At 37.4% G+C, this 26,894-nt stretch overlaps 1 protein-coding gene across 6 annotated transcripts in view; it reads left to right on the forward strand.

The window, feature by feature from the left end:
- The window catches only part of NPAS3 (neuronal PAS domain protein 3), a gene marked incomplete at its 5' end in the record, with an annotated part of 598,664 nt that overhangs the window by 529,182 nt on the left and 42,588 nt on the right, over positions 1 to 26,894 (forward strand). For all 6 annotated transcript variants that reach the window (XM_082282977.1, XM_082282979.1, XM_082282980.1 and 3 more), the window contains one exon: positions 18,861 to 18,979. In XM_082282977.1, the coding sequence (XP_082139103.1) occupies positions 18,861 to 18,979 (119 nt within the window). The remainder of the gene's footprint in view (positions 1 to 18,860; positions 18,980 to 26,894) is intronic.

Consider the following 26,894-nt stretch of genomic DNA (forward strand, 5'->3'; position numbering starts at 1 on the left):
TTTTAGTGGTGTTTAACTGCTTGCTACTGTAAATAGTTCTTGTGTTGAATAACTGCTGCATTTAATTTTCACTTTTGTCAAATGAGAATTGCATTCTGGCATCCATGTGTTGTAGTCTGGTAAATCCCAACACTGGATGCATGTAGACTTTGGGAAGGAGTACTTACATTTTCTAGGTTGTTCTGAGACAGTATATAAGAAGAATAATAGTATCTGGATTTGGATTTGGTATGTGGCTTGTCCTAAAAGTCTCAAAATAGAAGCTGAGAGCAAGCTGCTGTTCTAAAACTTTCTTGTAGTAACAGTCTGTCACAGTTCTTCTTTAACTTAGCGTGTTACTCCGGTGCTCATTAAAGTCACACCATTTAGGCAAGGTTAGGCTTCCTCTGAGGAGAGGGACTTGTATTTCCCTACTCACAAAGGGCTGCAGCTTCTCTGTGGCTCCTCAAGTCTGGGAGCCTCCTTTGAAGTCTGGGACAGGGAGGGGAAAGCATTACCACAGGAACGTGAATGGTGCCAGTGTTACAGCAGGAGTCAGGGATCCTTAACACAGCTAAAGCCCCTTAATTTTCCTTTATATATACTTGGCTAAGCATATGTTTCTTCCCAAGTCACTTGTGTAGGTCTGTAGGGGTTGTGCAGCCATTTTGACATTGTGTTATACAAGTAAAAAGATCACTGTATTCAGGGTCTTTGTCACTTAATAATGTTGTGGCATTTATGCCATAAATTCCTAACATGTGAAGTCTCTTTTGGGAGACCCCCATGAGCAATGTAGTCCAAGGATGTTTGCTGTAACTCTTCAATATTAGGCATCAGTATGCTCATCATGGGAGGTCCTATATAAATTAATCAGCAATATTGCTAATGTCAGTTTTCATGAACACATCTCTGTGTTGTTTAAACATCAGCTGATCCATTTGCATGAGTCACTTATCTTCTAACAAGTCACTTTATGGTTCATGATTTTGCATCAAAAGCTAATCATTGTCTCATGGCTGCCGGCGTTCCATAAAGTGGACCTTCCTGGAGAATGTTCAGGCAGAGCAGATGGATGTGACACTTAGGGCACTCAAGGTATAGCTAGCAAAGGAAAAACAAATGAGCATTGCTTACATGTTCAGCATTACCTTTAGGAAGTCTACAGAGATTTTGGTCTCTGTTTACACTAATCTTACGTTAGTGACTGTCATATTACATTAGCAAATTTAATCTTTGTTAATGTGATAGAAAGTTGCTAATACAATGAGACTCATTATATTAACAACTTTTGCATCATGTTAGCAAAAGCAAAATTTGCTAACAGAATGCAAAAATTACCAATATGATGAGGTAATCATTATCATTATTCTAACACCTGATTATATTAAGCAGCTACTAACATGTTGTATATGAAATCACTATTTGCACTGTGCTGGGATTTTCCAGAAGTATCTGGGGTGCCTAAGTAGGAAAAAACCAAATATTTTTTTACAAAGCCTTTTTGGAGATAAGGGTTTCCTTTTTTATTTAGATAGAAATGTCAATTAATCAAAGTCATTCTGAAATTAAATTTTTTGACCTATTAATCTCTTTTCCATAGAACAGTAAGCCATTTAATGATCTATGTTGTGACTAAGGCAGTAAGAGAGAACAAAGAGCATGGATCACTGTTGGTCCTATATCACCTTTTGGCTTTGCAAAGTAATTTCACATTACAATTCATATTTTACAGTATATAAGAATTTATGTAATATTTCATCGAAACATGTTATTTCACTGTTACAATTTGTATTTTTTGTAGCAAAACATACATGTATTGTAGAACATACTTGCACATAAGATTCATGGTCTTCCCTAATTACCTCATAATTGTTCATTAAAAACATACCAGGATTAAATTAAAATTCTTATAGTAACATTTTTAATATGCAAAGTATAATCTGACTGCAAAACTCTTTGCAATATGTAATATGCAACATGTCTATTATAATTTCTTGGAAAACAGTCTTATTATTCTCTGCAAAGCCTTAATTCTTGTACAAGATATGTAATAACAAACTTTTGTCATTAAAGATCATCTGTAGTGATTAAACAAATCAATTTAAGCATAGATTCTTCATAAAAAATCCCATAAGGGCAATGGGCAAGCCTTGCACACTGCTTTTTCCCATGTAAGTAGCAGAGTGGGGAAAATGTAGAGAACATGTCGAACATATAATGTATATGCAGTAAAGACAGACATCTTAGGCCTGCTGGAGGATGGAACCTTTCAGTTCTGAAGAAATCATCATTGAAGCATGGAATGGGTTGGGTTGGAAGAGACTTTAGAAATCATCTAGTTCCAGTCCCAGTGCCATGGACAGGGATACCTTTGACTAGACCAAGTTGCTCACAGCCCCATCCAACTTGGCCTGAAACACTTTCAGGGGTGGGGAATCCACAGCTTTTCTGGGCAACCTGTTCCTCACCATTCTCATAGTAAAGTATTTCTTCCTCATATCTAATCTAAACATACTCTCAGTTTGAAGCCATTACTCCTTGTCGTGTCACTACATGCCCTTGCACAAAGTCTCTCTCCAGCTTTCTTGTAGGCTCCCTTCAGGTACTGGGAGGCCACAATTAGGTTACTCCAAAGCCTTCTCTTTTCCAGGCTGGACAACCCCAATTGTCTTAGCTTTTACCCACAGGAGAGGTGCTCCGTCCCTCTAATCATCTTGGTGGCCTCCTCTGGACTCACTGCAGCAGGTCCATGTCCTTCCTGTGCTGGGGACCCCAGAGCTGGATGCAGCACTGCAGGTGGGGTCTCACCAGAGCAGAGCAGAGGGGAAGAATCCCTCCCTCTTCCTGCTGTCTTGTTAACCAGCCTATATTGATATTTGGGGCTGCCCCAAACCAGGTGCAGCACCTTGCACTTGCTCTTGTTAAAACTCATGAAATTCCAATGGGCCTCCTCCTCGAGCTTGTCCAGGTCCCTCTGGATGGCATCCCATCCTTCAGGTGTGTCAACCACACTACTCACCCTCGTGTCAACTGCAAATTTACTGAGAGGGTCCTCCCTTCATCTATGTCATTAATGAAGATTTTAATAACATGAGGGACACCACTTGTCACCGATGTCCATCAGGATTCTGAGCCATTGACCCCCAATTCCGTATCTACCTAACAGTCCACTCATCGAATCCATCTCTCTCCAATTTAGAGAGAATGATGTTAGGAGGGAGCCTGTCAAAGGCTTTACAGAAGTGCAGATAAATGACATCTGCAGCCCTTCCCCTGCCCACTGACAGAGTCATTCCATCACACAGAAGGTCACAGGGTTGGTCAGGCAGGACTTGCCCTGGGTGAAGCTGTCCTGGCTGTCTAGAACCACCTCCCTGCCCTCCGTGTGCCTTAGCACAGCTTCTGGAGGATCTGTTCCATGACCTTCCCAGGCACAGAGATGAGGCTGACAGAGTGGTAGTTTCCATGGTCCTCCTTTCTACCCTTTATAGATGGGTGCAATATTTCCCTTTTTCCAGTCACCTGGGACTTCACCTGACTGCCATGACTTTTCAAATCTCACAGAGAGTGTCTTGGCCACTACATCAGCCAGTTCCCTCAGGACTGTGAAATGCATCTCACTGTGTCTGATAGACTTACCTATGTTCAGGTTCATGGTCGTGAACCTCATCTTTACTTACAGTGAGAGGGACTTTGCTCCACCCTGCTGTCCATTCACTCAAGATGTGTGGGAAATGAGGTTGCCCTTGAAGACAGACAAAAAAGGTGCTGAGTACCTCAGCCTTCTCCTCATCTGTTATTACTAGTTTTCCAGCATTGTTTGTCAGGGTAGTACACCTTCTTTGACCTTCCTTTTCTGGTTTATGTACCTGTAGAAGCTTTACCAAGATGTTCACTTAATGTTAAGTCCATTCAAGGACTTGTAATGACTTCAGCTGAAAGTATTTGAATTTTTCAATACTCAGAGAAGAGAAGCACTGGCAAGAGGTTCACCACAGATCTCCTTAGCTTCAGAATTTACTCCAAACTTAATACAAATTAGCTTTATGTGGCTGTTTATAACTTCTAGACAAAGGTCATGAGAATGTTCCAGTTCAAAGCCAGCAAATGAAGGAAAGAGAAGACCATGTAGTTACATATCCTTTCTGGAGGGACTCAGGTTTCTTTCTCTGCCACTGAATACTTAGAAACTACTAGAGAATTATAAACCATGGGGGGTGGGGGAATGAGTAAACAAGAGAAGCATCTCCTGGTACAGATCTTTATATGGAAGAGGAGTTTCATAAGAACACAGGAACTTATATAATATATAAGTGAATATTGAATATTTATCTAGCCCACTATCTTATCATTTAGAGTAGCTGGTAGTAAATACTTCCAAATCACATGTAAAATCTTCAGTATGGTAACTGTGCCGTATAAGTTGAATTAGAACACTTTATATTTCATGTAAATTTTATTATGCATAGTGAACTATGGTTATTCTAGCTAGCCTCAGAGATATTTAGTCCTTCTTTTGAAGTTCTTAGATAGATAATTGTATAGATTATATGTTGTGTGGTGAAAATTATTTATTTCAGTAATTTTGTGTTTATCAGTTTAAAATGTTTTCCCTTCAATTTATTGAAAATATCCTGTTCTTATTCTCTTTTATGTACCATTTATTATTTTATGTATCTTTTGTCATATTTATCTGCTCTCAAAGCTAAATATTTATAATCTCATGAATCTCTCTTTAGATGTCCTTCCACTTAAGTTTTTCTGTTTCCATTACTCTTTTTTTAATAACAAATGACTAGAACTGAATACAATACCAAATTTAAGGTCTGGTCCATAAAGTTACCTAATGGCATAGTAATATATTCTTTATAAATTTATTAATTTTAATTTTTTTATTGTGTTCTAACATCTCATTTAAGTCTTTAGCTATAACGGTCTCCATACAGAGCAGGTGTTTTCACTGAGATATTTCCATTTCCTTTTATTGCCTAATTTAAATTATTTAAAGCTCCTGAATATAGAGTTTCTGTTTCTTCAAAAGTGTGCTACGTCTTGCTCTTGTTTGCATGAAATTTCATCTGTTGCTCTGCTGTTCCGTTGTCTGCTCTGATTGCTATTTAGGTCTTTCTCATGTTCCTCCTGATCTTCTTTTGATGTAATAACTGCATTTTTGTGTGTTTTGACACTGACACTCACCACTGAAGTAAAACACATAGCAGATGGGAAGTCTGCAGATGCTTCCCACTGAATTACTCTAGGTCAGATATGCATTTAGCATGAATGGCTGGAATGTTGAAACTGTCCCATAAGAAGAGAGGTTAATAACCCAGACAGATCAAAGCCAGATTCCTATGCCTCACTTTTCCCCCTTTTTCCAGTACTGCATCTGAGGTAGAACGCAATTTCTGTGGAGAGAGAAGATTTCTTTTATTTGTTCATAAGGATGTGGTGTCCTGTGTATTGAATGGGAATGTCCTAAATACCTCACAATAGAAGGAAATAAAATGCTGGGGGGGGAAAGGATATAAAAACTAGAAGTGAGGAGAAAATGTAACCTGCTGGAAGTTGGTACCACAGAGGGAAAACAAGCATTTGTGTGAACCAGGACCCAGGTACCATTCCTGGGCTTAGGCACAAAGTGAAAAATATCATTATGGAAGCATTTTATGTACTTCCCTAAACACAAAGAACTATGCAAAGATGGATATATTTATATATGAACATATAATCAAAGGTCATATCCAGCTTTATTTAAAGTTTGCCAGTCATATATAGTATATTTCTTTGTAATTCCCTTTGTTTAGTATAAGCCTGTACATTTTATTGTCTTAGCACTATAATAAAACAACTAACCTTGCTAAAATACATATCTTTATCTATGGGAAGTACTGCATGTGAATATGCTTTTCAAATTTCAAATTTAAATCATCTTCAGTGATGCTCTTCAAGGACAGAAGGGTTAGCTGGCACATGGGTGGGAGAAGAGCTGCTCATTAGGGAAGGTTTGTTATGTGGTAACGTATAATTAAGGTAATGGTCACAGCTTGTGTGACAGCAAACACTCTGGCAGTTGTTTGATTGCTGTCTGGGTCAGGAGATCAGTGCTTTCTACAAGATGTATCCACATTAGTGTGTTAGTGGACAGGTTAGAAAGCAAATTACAGCTGCCTTTCTTAGGCATATTACTGCCGAGGCTCATTGCTTTGGGTTTTTTACTGTACATCAGCAATAATATAGCTTCTGAAGACTGCATGTGACAGGTTAGGCATTTTATCCTTTGAGTAAACAGTAATCATGGTGTGAAGAAAGTGGGGCATTGGAGATTTTTCCCATTCTTTGAGATTTCCATTCTTCCTTTCTAGTTTGCTCCAAGGGCTCTTTGGGGATACATATATTAAGCCCTTTAAATAGTTCATAATAAATCTTTGTCTCGGGTTGATTCTGACAGTTTTTTAAAGAGTCTTTTAAGAGACAATCCTCAATCATTTGCTAATCCATGGGGTGATCTTCAGACTTGGAGAAAAAAGAAACAGTTCGAGCTCCAGGATTGTGAAGATACAATGTACAAAAATTTTAACTCAGAAAAACTCAGAAAATACTGTACCATGGAAATTTCAGCAATCATACAATGTTCTGCCTGTGCCTAAATGCTCATTCTCCAAGTTACATAGTTTGATAACACTGAAGAAAGACAAATGGATAACCAAAAGGAAGAGCAATTTTTATCGATCACCTTCTTCCTATTATCATGGGTCTGTCCCTGTTTTGCTTAGAGCTTGAATTGAAGGGGCATTATGGGGAAAAAAGTCATTGTTTCCATTGTTAAAATAAAGCCAAAAAATACCCCAGAATTCTGTTCTGTTATTTACCATTCCAGCCTTGTGATAAATATGCCAAAATATCTGCAGTGTGGGCTGATTTTTTTAACGGGGTGTTTCCTGTGTTATATGACAGGTTCTGATTATGTCTGTCAAAAGCCTTCTTAATTCCACAGTGCAAAATAAATAGATAAAGTCAGAAAAGATAATGTAAGTAAGATGTCCACTCTTACATCTTGACATTTGTTTTACTAAATAATTTGGATGAATAGTTTTCTAAGAATAATGCATGGCTGCAGCCCACAGAAACTACCCCTAGGGGTTTTTTCTTCAGCAGCCTCAAGTCTGTCATTTTTGGAGATACTTGCTCTCAACTCTTTTTGAATTTCAATGGCATAGCAGTTGTCATTATTTTCAGGTTTTATATAAATTCTGCATAAGCAAAGAAATCTATAAGTGCTAACTTATCTGTGTTAGAATTCTCTTGGTGTACCTTAGCAATATTGTTGCCATATTTTAATTTAATATGCTGCCCTAAGGAGAAAATACTGTAACAGGAGCAAGGAAGCAGTTCTAATAAAAGACAAAATCATAGGGAAACCTGGGCAGTTGGGTTTCTTACTCTTTCTTCAGCCAGGAATGTGTGTTGGAGGTGAGGGCTGCTGCTGAAAGCACTACCAGCTGCGCAGTACATCCCAACAGCATCAGCTGCCTGCTATGCTGGCTGTGCTAGCAAATCCCTCAGAAGATGCTGGATTAGCAGCCTGTCTGATTCATTTTATCCTGGACCAGGTCATGGAGTGTCTAAGTGACAGATGAGAAGGGACAATCGTACAGAAAATCTTTTGGTGATGGAAATGTTAACAGCATTCTGAGATACATTTGGATGCACAGTTTTGAAGACATAAGTATTTTCATGTTTAAGTAATTGTTACATTTATGGGATATTTTTAAGTGCTACTTGTTTAGCAAAGTATGAGAAGGGCTATATTTCCTCATTGCTCCTGTTATTCTTTTTATTGAAAAATACCAGTGTTAGTTAAACCTGGTTTTGAGAGGGATAAGTAGATTCTGAGTATGCAAAATTATGTTTTCTTACATTTTAAAAGTGTCACTTGACTGTATGCTGAATTATGAAGCCATGGTATGGTGCTGAGCACCATACCTATTGCCACTGACTGTCCAGTGATGAAGTTATCTGTAAGCAAAACTTTAAACATTAGATGAAAACATTCCTCTAGACAATTATACATATTTTCCCTTGACAACATATGGTGTGCAACTTCAACTTGCTTTTTTGAATTTTTGTCATTGAACCATTCTAAATTAGCTAAAAAATTGTTTCATAAAGAAAATTATATTTATGCTTCAATATATTTATAGAGTACTAGTTTGCATTTGGCACACCAATATGCATTCAGATAAGGTTTAAACTTGGAAAGTAGAACAGTTCAATAGAGCCAATATGATTGAAATCCAAAGAAGAGGATGGAAACCTCTTTGCAGTGTTAAGTAGTTGTTCACCATTAGCAAAGATGAACCCCGATACTTGCCATGTTTGAAAACTGTAAGAGGTCAAATGGTTCCACAGTCTAACCACGCTCTTTTTTCTCCCTTTTCAGTCTGTGAACAGAAAATGTTAGGTCAGGTGGCCCTCTCTGTTTATTGCTGCTAAACCAGTAAGCATTGACCATTAGTAATGATCAGTCCGTGTTTGCACACGTGCACTTGCCTGGTTTAAACATATGCCCAGTAGCTACGTACTTTTCTAGGCAGGTTATCCAACAAGGTTACACAATTTGTGCAAAGTGATTTTTTTGTCAGGATTCTATATGCATTGATGTAACAATCCGGTAGATACTAGCAGCCAGTTACTGCCCCTTGGTTAGGCTGCATGGAAGATTCATGTATATAAAATAGTGTATTAAAGTAAACTTACAAAAGCAAAGAGCAATCATTGCAAATGTAATTTTTTCTTCCTCTTTGGGATTCTAATTTTAAAAGCATTAAAGAAGACAGCTGCTCATGCTGTGATATGCGCTAAACAGCCTGAAGGATGGAAAAAAATATATTTGTAGCTCATAATAACTATTGACCTTTCTGATATACAGTGTTCTCTGTGTTAGCTATTCTGTTCTATCAACAGTGAAGATTGAACATGACTTTTTAATAGAAAACATGGGGTTTCAGCTGCTTTCACAAAGGTGTTTATGTATTGTTATTTTGTATTGTAGTACAAAGACTAAGTCCTGATGCCCTTTGTCTGACATCATGTTTGTCATAAAAAAGCCCCACTGTTACTGACTGTTTCATATGAGGAATTGGCTCATAACCATTTTATAGTCGTGATAAAAGCATTGCTCCACTAGATCCAGACCACAGGTATTGAAAATAGAATCCCCCAAATATCCCAGCAGCACAAAAGGTATTTTCTGAAGAAAAAGATTCCTCAAGTGACTGTATTTTCAGGGAATTCCACTAAGACTTCAAACACTCACTTTTTGTATTCATACTGTTGTTCCTTGGCATACTCAGGCTGCTGCATAATGGCTTGTGCTGGATGTCATGTGCTCCCAAAGAGTATCTTTATGATGCTCCTTTTTTTCTCCTGAACTTTCCTACTGCTTAGTTGCTGAGTACAGACACATCCACTAGTAGCAGCTTGACTGTGCACTTGTGTATGCTTCCCGAGAGTGGGATCGTCCAAACATCAACTTTGCAGCATGAGGTAACTCAGCTGCTCTCCTTTCCCTCAGGGAAGAGCTTCACCAAAAAGCACCTCCCATTTGGCATATGAAAATCTGGAAAGCAACCTCTTTATTGTGCTTTTTAAGCCCAAGCAGGCTGGCAATGTTAAGCAACATCTGAAGGGACTTTTTAATGTTTGTTGGAGGTGTTTTTATGCCATGTGCTGGGAAGGAACTTTAGTGGGCCATTATTGGCAGCTCTAAACCACAGTTTTTTTCACAGCTATGCTCTGTAGTGTCAGTTAATGATTCACAAGTTACTAGGCAAGAGCAGAAAACTAGCAAGAAAGAAAAAATACCCTCAGTTGGTCCTTATAGCGCAGGAAAGAGGAGGAACAACATCAGCATTTAATGACAGTTTTGTGCTGAAACAAAATGCTCAAAATTGTTTATAAGAAGCTGCTCAGTAAGGATAATGATCATTTAAGTTGTGGAAACCAGCCACATCTCAAAGGAGATTAAACATCTAGTCCTCTATTCCTCACAGGACCTTAAAGCCCTTGGAGAATTCAGTGAAGTTTTTACCCTCAAAACTAGTCAGTATCTTTTTGTTTTCCTTTGTTATTTTCTCATTTCTCAGTTTCTTTTCTCCATAAACATTACTTAACAGAGGATAGATGCACTCTTGTTTATGATGCTACTCTCTCCTAATATCAGGACCTCTCTCATCCATTGGGTGTGTCCTGTTAAAACTTTATTAGAATTGTAACAAAGTAAGTAAACAGTAAGAAAATTATACCACTGTGCTAATTTTCTTTGGGACTTTCACCGAACCTTGAAAATATATGAATGTTGCTGACCTCATATGAAACCAAGTCAACAGGTTGGGTCAGATTATTTATTCCATTGTTTAAAATAAATTAACCTTATGTAAAAGAGTAGAGGGAAGTTTGAGCTTGATATGCAGGACGGTTTATGTTCCACCCACTCACAAGACCATAACAGCTTTTCGAGAGTTGTTCCAGTCTACTGGAAGATCATGGGTACATTTGTGACTGTTTAGATAATGAATTGAAGCCCAGTAGACTGTTACATTTCCAAATGCTTTTCAGAGTTAAAGTTTCCTACCATGATTGGTTCTGTTATTAACAAATCTTTATTAAGTTGTTTCCAAACAGACAAAAAAGCTCTGTGTCTTTCATAGATCACTGACATACCAAAATTTGTTGTAAAATTTCTCTTGCAATGTTACAGTGTAACAAAAATCTTATTCATAGCTTCATCCTGGCAATACTTTATTTATAGCTCTGTCCTGGCTCTTAACTCATTCTTTATTTTACCAGATATATTAAGAGTTCTGTGAGATACAGTTTACATGGGAGGTAAATTGCATATGTTGGGAATTAATAGCCTGATAAGACATTTCTAGACTAGAAGAAGAAATAGAAGGAGATGCACAAGAAGGAAAGTTTTGAGGCATTAAATAAAGTAATAGTTGACCCTATCCTGGGTTGCATCCAAAGCAGCATGGCCAACAGAGCGAGGGAAGGGACTCTGCCCCTCTACTCCCCTCTTATGAGAAGCACCTCACCTGAAGTGCTGCATCCAGTTCTGGGGTCCTCAGCACAGGAAGCACATGGACCTATATGGGAGACAGTCCAGAGGAGGGCCACAAGATGATTAGAGGGATGGAACACCTCTCATGCTAGGAAAGACTGAGAGAATTCCATTGTTCAGCCTGAAGATGAGAAGGCTCTGGGGAGAACTTAAAGCAGCCTTCCAGTAGCTAAACAAGAAAGCTGGAGAGGGATGTTATGCAAGGGCATGTAGTCACAGGACAAGGGGGTATGGTCATAAGCTGAAAGAGATTTGATTTAGATTAGATATGAGGAAAAAATTCTTTACTATGAGAAACATGAGCACTGTGTTTGCCCAAGAAGTTGTGAATGCCCCATGCCTGGGAAGTGTTCCAGGTTGGGTTGGATGGGCTCTGAGCAGCCTGGTCTAGCGGAAGGTATCCCTGCCCATGGCAGGGGGGTGGGAACTGGGTAATCTTTAGGGTCCCTTCCAACCCAAACCATTTTATGATTCTGTGATTATTAGTCCAATGAGGATAGTTCAGATTACTTTAGTTCTGCAAGGATAATAGAACATTCAAAAATTTCTCTGGTAATACTAGGGCATGCCTGCCAATGAGTTTTTACTTTAGTCTCTCCTACATAAATACAGTCAGTATGTGGCCATAGTCGAATTAAAAAGCCAACAGGGTAAGCTCATTTTATGTAATACTACAAGGTAACTTTCCAAAACATAGTTTATATCTCTGCAGATCCAGCCATTTTTGTGCCCAAACTACACTACGCATGTAGTAGTGTTTGCACTTGTAAAATCTGCAAACTAAGCATTAACAGATAAATATAGTTTGCACATTAAAATTGTGATGCTTGTGAATGTATGGAAGTTGTGTGAAACTATAACTTATTTTGCCAGTAACTGCATGTACAATTTTGCTTATCCATTGATAAAACAGAATTAAGTTCTCTTAGAGAATTCTGGTTTATTTTTGCCTGTGGTTAATGTTAAGTCTGGTGAATTTTGGGGAAAAGTAGAAGCACATTTCAGAGGTTGGTATAGCCACATATACCAGATGGAATGTAGTCATGTGCAACTAAAGCCCTAAACAACTGCCCACAAAGGATGCTAGCTATGTTAAAATAATGATCAGGAAGTTGATCCAAGTCTTTCTGCAGTATTCCTACTTTATTAAAGGTGACCAAGCTCTAGTGGCTTAAGTTTCCCAAAGATAGAGAACCTGTGCTGCTTGAGAGACATCCATCAACTTGGCATCCATCAACTTGGCATCCATCAACTTCTCCAGAAAGACCTGGGACTTCTGGAGGTCCTGTGTGAAACTGCCATTCTTGTACATGTCTCAGATACTGTGGGGCAGCTCACAAGAGAGCTGTAGACCAATGTGTGAGCAATTAAGCCTTCAGTCACAGAATTCATCCCTTAAATGAAGGAACTGTTCTTCTAAATGCCTTTCTAATAGTTTGTCCCTTTAAACTTTATATAGTTAAGCACTAGTTTTTTCACTACTTCTTTTGGAGGCAATTTTCAGCAAATAAAAATTTGGTATTAACTCTGCAAATTAAAAATATTAACTACACTATGCTGTGGCTGAACAGTTCAAGTCAACAGATTCCTGTATAATATCCAAGTTCTTTTAAATCCACAGTGTATAAAGCAGATCAGATATTAAACATGTTCTCCCACTTTCTTGGCTGTTGTAACTAAATTCACTGCTGCTTCACTGGCCCATGTTTTGCCTGAACACACGGACTTTTATCACATTAAAAAAACTTGTATATATCTGAGTTAGCCTCTTGTTCCAGTTTCAAATATCTACGCTTAACAGCATGCACCATTGCATGTGGACCATAGCCCAGTTATTACAGTGAATATAAAAATAATCATACCTCTAGATGTAAATATATATAGCATATGCTTTAAAAATTGTGGAAAAAATGAAATAAATATATGTAATATGTAATAATAAATATATGTAATACATGTAAGGCTTCAATGTCAAATTAACTGTGAAAAATTAAGGATTTTACATAAGACAACCTAAGTGCAACTGAGATTCCAGGCCACACCATCAGTTCTTGGATCTAGAAAATCTGGAGAGATAAGGAGGGGGGGGGGGGGGGTGAAGATTAAAAAAAACATTAAAAGATCTAGTTTTCAACAGAAGTCTGATAGCATTTAAAGTTTATATGCCTTTGAATTTCTAATAGGCTTATAGGTCATGAAAAGTGAATTGTCTTCATCTTGGAGGTAGGGTGACAAAAAAGAACAGTTTATTATCTTGTCTGAAAACATTACCTAGATATAAATTCTTTATAGGAAGTCATCCTTCTTTCCATTTCTTTTGAAAGAGCTGCCCTGAATCTTCCCCTTTTGAGTGATGCCTTATCCAGATCCCAGCATTATTCCCTCTATGTAAAGGAAAGAATGGAACTAAGTCACTAAAGTCTGAGTCCAATTCTTTACTTCTTCGGCTTTTCAGTAAATAGCAAAACAGAAATTTTACAAGTCTTACCCAGTCACCTACACGTACAGTGAATTTCGAATCCAAATCTGGATATTCAGGAATTCAAGTTCCTGTTTATAACTGGGATAACTTACAGCAAAAATATTTTGCCTTGGAAGAATGAATGAGCCTCTGCCAGCCACAGTGTTAAATAAATAGTTCACATAGTCCTTGATTTTGCAAGATGCTGAGCACACTGGTGAGACCAAGAGAGCACCTATAGAATTTGCCAGCTCTATTCTTGTTATTTGGTCTCCAGGCAGGCTACCAGTGTCCATAAATAGGCCTAGGTGGTTCATCCAAATAGTCCAGGAATCTCCAGCAGTTTCCTAGAACAAATTTTAGCTTCCAGGATTTGCCCGTGTTCAGCTTGCAATCAGCCTGAACTCACTTCACGTAAAATCATTCATTTGCACAATTACTAAGTATAGCAACTTGCATGTATTGGAAATAAATTGTCTTGTAGCTTTTGAATTTTATTTGTTGGGCTAGTAGTTGTGAAAATCTATCTTTTCGTTTATAAAATGATCAAATTTCACCTGTAAGATACTGAGACAGAATGATCTTGGCAATAGTGATTTTTTTGAGAGTCACTTTTCTGGTTAAAGACAGTTAAGTACTCAAGGTTAAATTTTCTTAGTCTTTTAATGCCTGGTTACAGACAATAAACTGCACAGAAGAAACAGAAACATTTAAAAACTGCATCTAGTCCAACTGAAAATGATAGATTTATATTACCTAATTATTCATGTGAACATAATGATTCTCAGTTCCCTATACAAAGGTTTATATGACTTTAAGAAAATGTGAGAAGAGGTTTGCAAGTGTAGAAGATAACAAGAAAAGAGCTCCTTTTTTCTTACCGTTTTGTATGTTCTCTTATTTTGTTTCTCTTTTAAGAGCTGGCTGTATAGTTGGTGTTTGAGAATGTCTCTTTAAAGATATATGGACATGTGTTTTCAAGGAAGTGAGAGGAAAGCCAGGTGAAAGCTTCCTAAAGTGCTACAAAATCCAGAAAATAATTTATTTTAAACCATAAGGGGTTTTTTTCCACCAATGTCCTTAAATTCCTTGTTGGGGTTTGGTTTTCACTCTATAACTTCTTGTCTTCCTATCAATGAGAAGCCTAGCTTTTCTCTGTTTGGCATGAAAAAATGCATTTTTGTCTTCTCAATTATTTTTAATGCATGTCAAGACAAAAACCCCAGAAGCTGGTGAGCATTATTCAGCCTACTGTGGCAGCTTTTTGTTATTTGAGACATAAATCAAATGTGGAACTTCTTTTTTTCCTGGGGGACAAATTGTTTATCTGAATTTGAATGTGCTTGCTAGTCACTCATAGGGACAGTACTTGTGCTATTGCTGTGCAAGAGCAATTATTTGCATTGGTTTACATTGTTTTGGTCTACAGCATTAAAGTAGTCAGACTGCACACAGGTGTACAGTACCTGTGCAGATTCCTGCAGCATTAGAGCCATGGACCTCAGTCCTCCAGATAGCTATAGGCATGTTTATGTCCCACCAGAACAATCAGAAGAATTCTTCCAGCATGTGAAGTTAAACTGTGAATGACTGATTTGTGGGATCTGGAGCCAAAATAATTCCCAAGGCAAAGTCCAGTGAAGGATCAGAGGTACGAGGTTTGTTCACAAAGAAATGTTTAGAATCACAGAAGTCCACAGAATCACAGAATATTCTGAGTTGGAAGGGACACACTAAGATCATCAGGTCCAACTCCTTAGTGAACGGCCCATTCAGGGATCAAACCCACAACCTTGGCACTATTAGCACCATGCTCTGACCAACTGAGCAAATCTCAGTAAGTTAAGAAGATAACAAAATAGTTTTGTGAATTGGCTGCTGTTTCATACTATCTTCCCATTTGCCTCTGTGGTTCTTACTTAACCTCTTTAACACTTGTGACACTTCCATATGGGTATAGTGGATTGCAGCTTTGCTCACTTTGAAATGGAAAATGCATTCCTTGTGTCTAGAAATCTCATCCTGCATTATCAGCTTTGGGAGTGGAAAGAGATGAAGTTTATTCCTTTAGTAGTATCTGTTGAAGATGTTTAAGGGCACACAAAGGCAAGTGCTTTCCCAACAGAGTACACAATTACCTGCTTTGCAAAGACAAACCCAGACTTACTTTTTATACTTCTAAGCCTGACAGTGTAAAATACTTTCATTCACATGCAGTAAGCCATGACTTTTATCACATAATTAGCATTCTGAACTCACAGTTTCAGAAGTTTATAACTCAACAGTAGGTTTAAACTCAGTAAATTCAAGCCAGAAGCCTTACTTTTCAGTGTAAAAAGACACCTTTAGTTTCTACAGTATCAAACCAAGTGGACCTTGTTTATTTCAGGGTTTTTTTAAAGGTTTTAGATTACAAATAAAAATCAAAAATTAATTGCTAGAGTTTCATTCAGGTATTCCTCAGATTACAAGTCTCCTTGACATAATTGTAAAAAAATTGAAGAGGTTTAGTGATAGGCATTTAAAACCAACTACTGAGAACTCATAATGGACCCTGTTCCATCTATTCCTGTGCAAACATCACTGACATCGATGGATCTGTTCTATACACATCCTATTTTTAAAATCCTGCATGCATGATCACTGTCAGCATTGTTACAGTATCTACTGTGGGTGGGTGCAACTCTTAATGCAGATTTGCGCTATCAACCCTAATGGTTCTCTCTTGAGAGAAATTCAAAATGCTGTTTGGAACTTTTAGGTAACTAATCCCATCTCACACATACACTCTCAGGTACTTTTGTTAAAGGAAATCAAACACTTCAGAATACATATTTATATGACAAATGCTATTCCAGTCTGTGAGATAAATTTTGTGCGTTTTATAGCATTCACTTACAGAGATGTATAGGTTTGTACATAGTATAATAAGAGCAAAATGATGTTAATCTTATGACATATTATTAAATGAGCCCAAAAAATGTCAATGTCAAGTACACTTTACTGTATGTCAGGTGTTATCTTTTCTTTCATTTAACTGTGTATGAAGAGAAATTTTAATTTCAATTTTTTGGGAATGGCCTGATCTTTTTTCGAGCATAAGATATTGTGTGTTTAATTAACATTACTTCTGTAAGTTTAGGTAATTACCATTAGAACACAGGAGGACATATTGTGCTTATTGCCCGTGCTAGAGCATAATGTGCTGGACTACAACAACTACACTTGTTAAGCTGATTTTAGCATTTCTTCACACAGCAGGAAGCAACCATGCTGTGGTTACTTAATGTACTCCTTAACTACTGCACTGTACTGTACAATAAAAAAAATAATTAAATATGATCTTCATCTTACCAGTACTGCTGCTATCTGGGTGACTTTGGCTACTGTTTCAGGGTTTCACTGTCCTGTACCCTGAAACATATCTCTCCCTTCAGAGTTTTATTTCTTATGTGATATTGCTGAACAGAGCTGAATTTTTTGAGGACAGGTTTGTTGCATGGATTGTGATGGCTTCACATTTGTTCAGGTCTCCAAGGACCTGCACCAATAAATGTGAAAGAGACAACAGCAGAATGGCATACTTTCCCATTTCCACCAGGATGAAAAAAAATACTCTAAATTAAGTCTAACCTTAAATGTATAATCTGTCCTTGGGAGGAAAAAAAAAAAGGATATAGCATCTTCAAGCTCTTGGCATCCCTTACGAGAAAAAATTGGTTCTAAGGGTCTCTGATCTTGTGTTTTAGTAAAATAGAACTGCACGGCTGACTGACAGTTCTGATCTAAAGCATTTACGTTTAAGTTTTGATCTCTCTGCTTTTGATTAAAACTAATGAGCTCATTTAATTCAAAATGGGAATCTCTGATAAGAGAAATAAGGTTGATGTGATTGGATTAGAGGGGCAAATTAAACTCTTAGAGCAGAAGTTTGTGCTTATATAGTGTATTAAAAAGCTGTTGGCGTATTATGGTGTGTTAGATGATGAGAAAAATTTCATAGTAATTCATATTTAATCAGAAGAAATGAAAGTACTAAATATAACATGGCTCTGCTTTTCCCTCGAGTGATAAAGAGCTGTACATTTAAAATGACATCGAATTCCTGCTCTCTAAAACAAAAAAATCTTAAGAGACACACTAAAGAAAGGGACACTGTTGTCAGTTATCACAATAGACCTGAAATGTCACAAACACAAGACAAGTTGACCACATTAAATCAAGGACAATTCAATATAATCCTTAGCTCACAAACAAGTTTTTACATTTCTGTTGACTGCATAACAAATGCATTTTAAATACTTAAACACATTCTATTAGCAGTTTGTATGGTTCTCTTAAACAATTGAAGTATAATTTCAATTTTTTTTTCTTGTTAATTCCTCACTGAAACTGAAATTTCATTTATCTCCAATAATGCTTGTTTATTGTAAGCTGCTCCAGAATTTGCCCATTGACAGTATTTTGGGGATAAGTTGTTTATCAGGGCTAAAAAATAGCAATCCTAGGGATTGTATAAAGAATACCTCAGTGCTGATGCTATTTTACCATGGTTTATACTAGGAAACTTAAGTATTCGAAGTGGTTGCAGTTAAGGGAGTGAGAAGCACAGGTGAGAGCTATAGTTAGTTGTGAGCAAGTAATATCCCTTCAGCTGGACTAAAAAGACATTTCATTAATGACTAATTAATCACCAATAATTGATGATATGGTGACAATAATATGTGTCATTTACTTGAGAATTTTTGCCTTCAGGTTGTTTAATGCTTTATTGATAATAAAGGCCCTAATTTCCCCTCAGTAATGTGGAAACCAAGGCATACAAATCCAGCAGTGACTCACCCTAGGTATCATTGCAGTTGAGGAGTGGAGACTAGGGAATAAAAATCTGTAGAATTTGCAGCCTGTTTCAGGAGAGAATTTCTACCTCAGTGAGACTTTGCCTTTTACAAAATACTGAAGAACAGTTTTTAAAACAGTGTCATGCACTCTAGTGATATACCCTCCCACTCCAGTCATAACTAAATAGTGTAAGAAAGAGTTAATGAGACAAATCTCTGTTAAAAATTCTATGGGAAAAATAACCTGAAAATGAGACATACTAAGTATATGTATATTTTTGTAATTTTTTTTTTGCTAAATAAACATTTTCTAAATGAGATAAATTGATTACAACACTCTTAGCATCCATCAGTCATTTATTTTTAGTGAGTTCAAGGATTGCACCTGAAAAATAGCTTAGAGGGGATGTATAAAATCTAAATTATGTGTGTATGTATTTTTTCTATTCCCTAGTGGAATCTACAAACCCCAGTTTACTAACCACTGACAACACTCTAGAGCGCTCTTTTTTCATCCGAATGAAATCTACACTGACCAAGCGAGGAGTGCACATCAAATCATCAGGATACAAGGTAAGGGTTGCACTGCAGCATGAAATATTGACATATTGAAATTATGTTCATTCATGTTCCAGGAACACCTTAATAGACAGAGAAGGGAGCTATTTCACATTTGCATACATCTCATTCCTTTGTTAAAGAATCATTAATACATATTTCCAGCCTGAGGTTTGGCTTTTGTACTACGTCTCCATTAAATTGATCGTTATTATGATAAACATGGATGATAACAGCATGATAGCCTTCAAAAGAGTAACACTTCCAAAGTAAAGGCATCTTTTTCCAAAGAAGGAGAGTCAGAGTAACATCACTATTCCCACAGTGGAAAATTACTGCTCATTTTGTTAGACTGTTAGTCATCTTTAGGTTATGTTTTTCCCAGAGAGGTAGGATTTCTTCATGCAGGCAGTATGCTATTTCATTTTGCTACCATTCCAGCTGTAGGAAACAACAAGCCACAATGAGTACTTTTCCACCATTTTTCTTTCATTGTCCGAGGGGTATCTGCTGCTGGGGATCATATTTGCTGGATTTCAGACTCTTTTAAGATATGAAAGTCTCTTGTTCCTTATCAGCAGTAATCTCATTTTTCTTCAGTCATATATCGCTCATAGTGCCTGTAGCTATCACTGGCTTTGCAGTATACTAAAACTAGAAGGAATAGCACATTTTTAACATTGTCAACTTGTGGAATGAAATATGTCATCCATTAAGTTTTGTACAAGATAAAAGAGTGGTGCAAGAAAGTAAGTCTGAGAATGTGTTGGTATTTAAAGAAGTTGCTTGTCAATGTTCATTTAAAAGCTTTCACAACCCTTTTGTTTCAGTTTTTAGAGGAAGATTTAGAGCAGCTTTAAAGTAAAATTCCCCAACTCAATTTTCAAAAAAATTCTCTGAGAATATAGCATTGTGGTAGCTACTGGAGAAGTAAAAATTCCAGCAGAAATGTCTTCTTTGCAAGCAAGTGTCTGGGAGTCCTTCTCTTGGATGGTTTCTGGGTCAAGATGATTAAAGTAGTTGCTAGTAGAAGTTTTAAGTCCAAAGCAGTGGCTTCTTAAGGCACCACAAGTTTTGATCGGTGTGCTGTTTAATTGTCAGCACCTGAAAGAGAGCACTGAGTACTTGTTTATGCTTACTACTCTGGGGAGGTGTCAAGACCAGGAAGTGTACTGACACTGAAGTGTCTTAGGAGGAAGGAGAATGAATGAATGAATGAATGAATGAATGAATGAATGAATGAATGAATGAATGAATTGGCAGATCATGGAGTCACAGAATGGTGTGGGTTGGAAGGGAACTTAAAGATCATCTAGTTCGAAACTCCCTGGCAAGAGCAGCGACACCTCCCACTAGACCAGGGTGCTCACAGCCCCATCGTCCTGGCCCTGAACAAATCCAGGGATGGGATATCCACTGCTTTTCAGGACAATCTGTTCCAGTGTCTCATCTGCCTCAGAGTAAAATATTTCTTCCTCATATCTAGTGTAAACCTACTGTCTTTCAGTTTAAAGTCATTCCCATTTGTCCTATCACTACATGCCCTTGTAAAAAGTCCCTCTCCAGTTTTTCTGTAGGCCCCCTTTAAGTACAGGAAGACTGCTATAAATTCACCCTGAAGCCTTCTCTTCTCCATGCTGAACAACCCCAGTTCATTCAGCCTTTCTGCCGACCTCATGGGAAAGATATTCCATCCCTCTGAACATCTTCATGGCCCTACTCCGGTCTATGCCCTTTGCTGTGTTGGAGAGCCCAGAGCTGGATGCAGCACTCCAGGTGGAGATCTCACCAGAATGGAGTAGAGGGGGAGAGTCACCTCCCTTGCTCTGCTGGCCACACTGCTTTGGATGCAGCCCAGGACACAGTTGGCTCTCTGGGCTGCCAGTGCACCTTGTCAGGTCATGTCCAGCCTCTCATCCCCCAGCATCCCAAAGTCCTTCTCCTCAGGACTGCTCTTAATCCATTCTCTGCCCAGCCTGTATTTGTGCTTCGGATTGCCCTGACCCAGGGACCTTGCACTTGTCCTTGTTTAACTTCAAGAGGTCCACACAGGCCCATCTTTCAAGTCTGTCAAGTCTCTCTCTTCCACCCAGAGTGTGAACAGCACTTTTTCAGGTCATTGAAGTTAAACTAATTCTCATGATTAGGCATGGTCCACCCAGGCTAGGCCAAAGTTAGATTGATAGAAAACTTGCTTTGCTGGATGTTTTTGATGCAATAATAATGGATAAACATAGGGAATTTATCTGTGGATTTTGTAGTCTCACATTTCTGCCAGATGTAGGTAGGAACAAAAGGAAGATATATGAGTGACTGTGTCATTCTCTCTCTTGGACTCCTGACAATCTAATGTTAGTCCAACATCAGAACAGGACATATAGGCTGGCTTCACAAGGTGGGGTTTTTACTCATTACAATTTTTGAAATTCACAGTAGACCCTTGACTCAAAAGACGTGGTAATACCTATCATATAAATACCATTTAATTTCTCTTAGAACAGCTAATGCCTCATGGAAGCGCTTAAAGCTATAACTGAGATGTCACAAGTACAGCAAAATTAGTTTTGAAAGATCAGATATCATTTTTTAGCCAGTTTTTCCTGAACACAATTAATGGATAAAAAGAAAAGGTATGATAGTCAACAAAACTGCCTGTAAATAAAACATTTGGGTTTTTCCAAAATTTTTCATGAGGCAAGTCAGCTTGAGTAAAATCACATAAACACTGTACAAGCCCTAGGCAGGTGTAAAAATAGATATGCAGTTTTTCTGCTTTTTGATGTTTTTAAGGATTTCGTAACTGGCAGTATTTGGCTGAGTTCAGCTGTGTCCAGCAATATGAATTGCACTCTGACAGTTTTTCAAAAGCATGGTTATTGGCACTCTGTGTTCTATAGAAGGATCATTATCCACGGCCACGATGAGCCCCAGAAAAATAGTACATTCATTTTAGAAGGGTTGGATCAAGTGAATATCATTTTAACTGAGTTGTAAGAGCTGCCTTGTTTAAACATTCTTGTCAGTTCGTGTATCAGACAAGCATAATAAAACTCAACTGCTTTAGTGAATGTCACTTTTAAGAATCTTATTCATTGATTTCTAAAAGTTCAGTACTAGAACAAACTTAAGGTCTCTTGAATTCATTAAGGTATGTATTTTATGAAAACTAAGAAAGATCCATGAGCCTTATGGGTGTACATCTATAAGAAATTGTCAACAGGGAAGAATAATTGCATAATATTAACAAAGATTGTGTGAAAAGCTGGCTAAATTCTGCATCAGAGGTCCCTGGAAGTACTTCAGCACTTACTCGAGAAACCCTGTGCCAGCTGGGACCATGGGCAGCACAGTTCCTGCAGGAAATCCTCCTGACTAAGGAGCCACTGTCTCACACCTTCAGAATACAACAGAGAACTGTATTTTCCATCTGTAAAATGCAAGGGCTCTTAGCTAACACCTTCCCTTGAGCTCTTGTAAGGGGATTAGGGGTAAGCCCCCTGAATCAGCATACAACCATTCATTGGGAGCAGTTTGCTAGGAACTGTGTTATGAGTCAGATTTTAGCTCTGTCAAAGGTATTCAACTCCCTGTGGATTCAGTCCTCCAGCAGTGACAAATTTTTTTCATCTTTGTGAAAAAAACTCCCTCTCCAGCTTTTCTGTAGGCCCCTTTTAGGTACAGTAGTTGTGTCTTGACCCAGACTCTTGCTGAGCTCAGAACCACATTGTCATTTTTCCTTGCTTTGAGGGCTGCTGGTGAATGTTTCCTGTAGACAGCAAATGATTGAGGTGGTCCACAAGGTGCTTAGTCAATTTTCAGAGTGGTCCCTGCCTTAGGAAAATCACATAAAAGTGAAAACAGTCCAAGAATGAAATTGATTAATCATTCAGGTTGATCTAGTCAAAACTAATTTTCTATCAAAAGAAATGTTGAAACAAAAATCAGACTGATAAATGTGCACATATGTATGCCTCAAAGAAACCCTGTTCTAGACAATTCTGACACGAGATGAGCCCTGTTTTTAGTCCCTTCCTGAACTGATATAACTAGCTCTGAATTACACGTAAAAATGGAGGTAATGGCCTTTTTCCATGAATTATGTTACCTTAAAAGTGTAAGTGGAAAAGTGATTACATGATTAATCCTTCCTCTCTCTTTCCCATTCATTGTTCGCCAGCACGCTCCTTGAATTAGAATTTCCCATTCTTAATGCTCTTAGAGGCTTGTAGGAAAAGAGTTTACATATAGTACTAGAGAGTTATTAATTTTTCAGTTAATAAATTTAAAATCTTTAAAAACAGTGAAATAAAATTAATTCAACTGATAAAACACAGAGAAAACAAATAAAAAGAAAAAAACTATAATTTCATTCACTGCAAAACTCAGAATGTATTACCATTGCAGCTGTTGTCTGAGATACATGCTGGAGAGACTTCCTGTTTGTTCTCCGCTAAAAACATATCGCATCTTCCTTTTTTTTCAATATTTATTTTTTCACCAGTGAAAGATGGTTTGGTATTTAATTTTGATTTTATCTTCATTTTACGTCCTTTTCCATTTGTTTTCCTCCCTTTGAGGTTCACAATTCTGTCCACTTAAAAGTTATCCCAACTTCAATTTTTCTACTGTCTGAGTTACTCAGTCATATGTCAAAGCTAATTTTAATTCAAAATTACTTTGTTCAGGTCCAGTGATACATTTTCTACTCCTCTGCAGTATCCTATTATTGTTTTGTCATGTTTACTTCCCTGTCAGATTATGCTAGAATTTTCTCTGTTCAAACTTTCATGACCTGATACTGTTCTCTTGAACTAATGAGATCAAGAAGTAGCCAAAGCACCGAACATAATCAGAGTCAGTAGTTGCCAGCTGTTTCCAGCTCATCAACTCATCAGAAGTGCTAGTATATATCCATACATGCTCCTCTACTGTTTTATGGAATAGCATTCTCATTATAAGCTATTACAGAGGTGGATAAGCAAACACTAGGAAATTGCCTTGTACTTTTACTGTCACTGTGGCAATCTATGAATTTGGTATAACCAACATCTGTTGCCTCTTCATCTCCCATGATATTGGCAATTAAACATCTTGAAGACCCATCAGCAGAATTAAGGACATCCTAGAAAACCTTCAGGCTGCCCCTTCCAGTGGACATACTACATAAAAATAAGTAAATTGCTATATTAAAAAAAAAATTGGTTTGGTAAGTTTAGTTTAGCAATTTGGATGGTTTGTTGCACATCTGATTTCTGCAGTTCAGTAATGGAGGATGAAAGTTTGGTTAGCTATACCTCATACATCAGTTGTATGAGGCATATCAAAATATTTTAAATAATACTTAAAACTCCAGAAAAATGTTTTCACAAATTAGTCTTGTAGTCCTTATAGATGAAGAGAATTCATCTATTTTGTTCAATTAGTGTCTTTCTACAAACTCATTGAAAATTAAACATTCTCTGAGACTGCACTCTCAGATTTGCTACTTAAAATATAAAGTCAGCATTCTTTGAATGAAATTTTGAAGATGGAAATCTAATTTTTTTGTTGAAATTTTATGCCTGTCACATTTCTACTATGAGTCTTTTTCATGCTATTCCTGCCTTTATTTACCATCTATTTATTTATTTATTTATTTATTAGAAGAACTTGAGGAGTTGGGCAAGATTTTCAGATCTTAGTTGAGCACTTGAAGTGCAGGTTTTGGCAGAATTTAGATTCATTAATCCAAGAAGGCAAGAGAGTCAAAAACTGTGTTAGAAAGACAAAATTACGTTGGACTCACCTTGTGATACTGTTCTCTAGGTTCAATCCAAAAGTGAAATGATTATTTCTCATCCAAGTGAAAGATTCACCTGGAATTCAGAAACAAGAGGTACCTATTCCAAAATCACTTTAAGGATGCAATGTATCATTGCAGAAAACCACCTTCCACTTCAGGGGGATAGAATGAAGGAGGAAAGAGAAGGCAGGGGGTTTTGCCTAAGAGTCTAATGGTTAGTACATTTTTCAGGTGTGACCTCTGCTAGGGACAGATTTCATTCCCTCCTCCAAATGAGGGAATTCACATATCCCACTTTACTGCTTAGCCTAAATTTTTTCCTCCTCTTCTAATATTTTTCCCCCCTTGAAATCTTTTCTGTCAAATATTTCACTCTGTCCCAGAAAGATGTCCTGACCTTTCTCTGTAGGAAGAAAGAAAACTGCAGAATTTAGTATTTTATCACATGGTTACTGCCACACCTCTTTAATTGAATGAAGAAGGAATAAGAAGCCAACATCAGGAAGCATTATGTGAAGAGTTTTCTAAATGTCAGCACATGCATTCCCCAGACTTTTCAGCACTGGGAAGACTTAAAGGTAATTTGTCAGTGAGAAGGAACTGATCGAGGATTCACCCATGTAAATCGATGACCTTTTGTCAAAAGGAAGTCTCTTAGCTAGTAAAGATGCAGCATTACTTGAAAAAGAACAAAATACTAATGGGCCAATCTGAATCTTATGAAGTATCTACTTGTAGATATAAAGATATGGTTCAAGAAATTATGGTCTGCAACTGGATCAAGATTGGGGTTCATTTTATGCCTTGATATAGAACCGTGAGATTCTATTAGGAGAGCTGTCTGGAAAAGCTTGGTTCACACTCAGCATCTAAATACATTAACCAATTTTTTTAAGTGTTGAATGGCTACGAATTCCACCTTCTAAAAAAAAAAAAAATTTCAGGGCTCAGCATCTTTTAAATGGGATTTATAACACTGTTTTACCATCTGGAAAAATGAATATTTGTTAGGCATTCATTATTTGTTATTTTTCATTATTGAAATTAATCAGTGGCCTTAAAAGGCCTTTTTAATAGCAGGTTTTTTTACAAGAAAGATTCAAGCTTTGATTATTCCTCACAATGACTGCAGTATTCCTGACACCTGTATCAGGATGAGTTTCTCCCCAAATATTGTATTAAATGTTCAGATGGCCTCAGAGTTGTGGCTTGCTCCAAACTGAGTAAAAGGGAAATCAATTCTGGGTTCTGGAAGGAAAGAAAAAATAAAATTGAGTTAGCACAGATTGCTTTCTGGGAGATTTTTTATTTTCATAAATTCTATTATCAAAGTATAAGGGATATAAAAAGATAATATTATCACCAAATTAGCAGTAATTGCCTTTGATTCTGGTTTTTAGGCAGTATAATTCTGAAGCCTCCTCTTTTAAAAGTCAGTGGATATATCAGTGAGAGTGAGAACAAGATTTACTCTGATACATAATAAAATATTCAAAATGGACAGAGAGCAGTTCCAAATCAAATCTAGTATTCTTTCAAGAACCAAGTTCTACTGAGTCATAGAGATGGAAAATGTTTGATACATTTTCATAAGTAGCACTAATTATCCAGACTTGTGAACTCAGTGGAGTGTGAGACCCGCTGCAGTGTTAATAGCAGAGCTCAGTGAGTAGGATGAGAGCAGTGAGATCTGAGCAGAGTGGAAACCAAGAGATACCTCTTATTACACCTTGGGAGAACAGTACTGTGCTTCCAGGTAGGAATGCCTACTGGGAAAGAGAGGTCTTCAGTCCACAGTGTTTTCTTAAGTTATCCACCGATGTTGTTTGCCACTGTTTACTGTTAATGACTGGGAATATGCCTTTCATAGGAGCAAAGAAAGACACACAAAGCCAGAATTTTCTTTAGGAGAGATGCTGCTGTCCACATTTCTTCTTCAATTTACTATTTTGTAACTGCTGCCAGTAGATATTTTGGTGCACCTACTTTTCTTAATTTAAATATTGGTTTAGATGTGCAAATGCAGACACTATTAGCTTTTTTACCTCTACCACTTGCAGCAGTTCACAGCTTTTATCAACAGTATGCTGAGAAAAAACAATAGGCTCATACATTGATTTACACATTTTGCAAACTTCCACCTTTTTG

Source organism: Coloeus monedula, assembly GCF_965178545.1.
Source record: "Coloeus monedula genome assembly, chromosome: 6".
In the NCBI taxonomy this organism is placed as follows: Eukaryota; Metazoa; Chordata; class Aves; order Passeriformes; family Corvidae; genus Coloeus; species Coloeus monedula.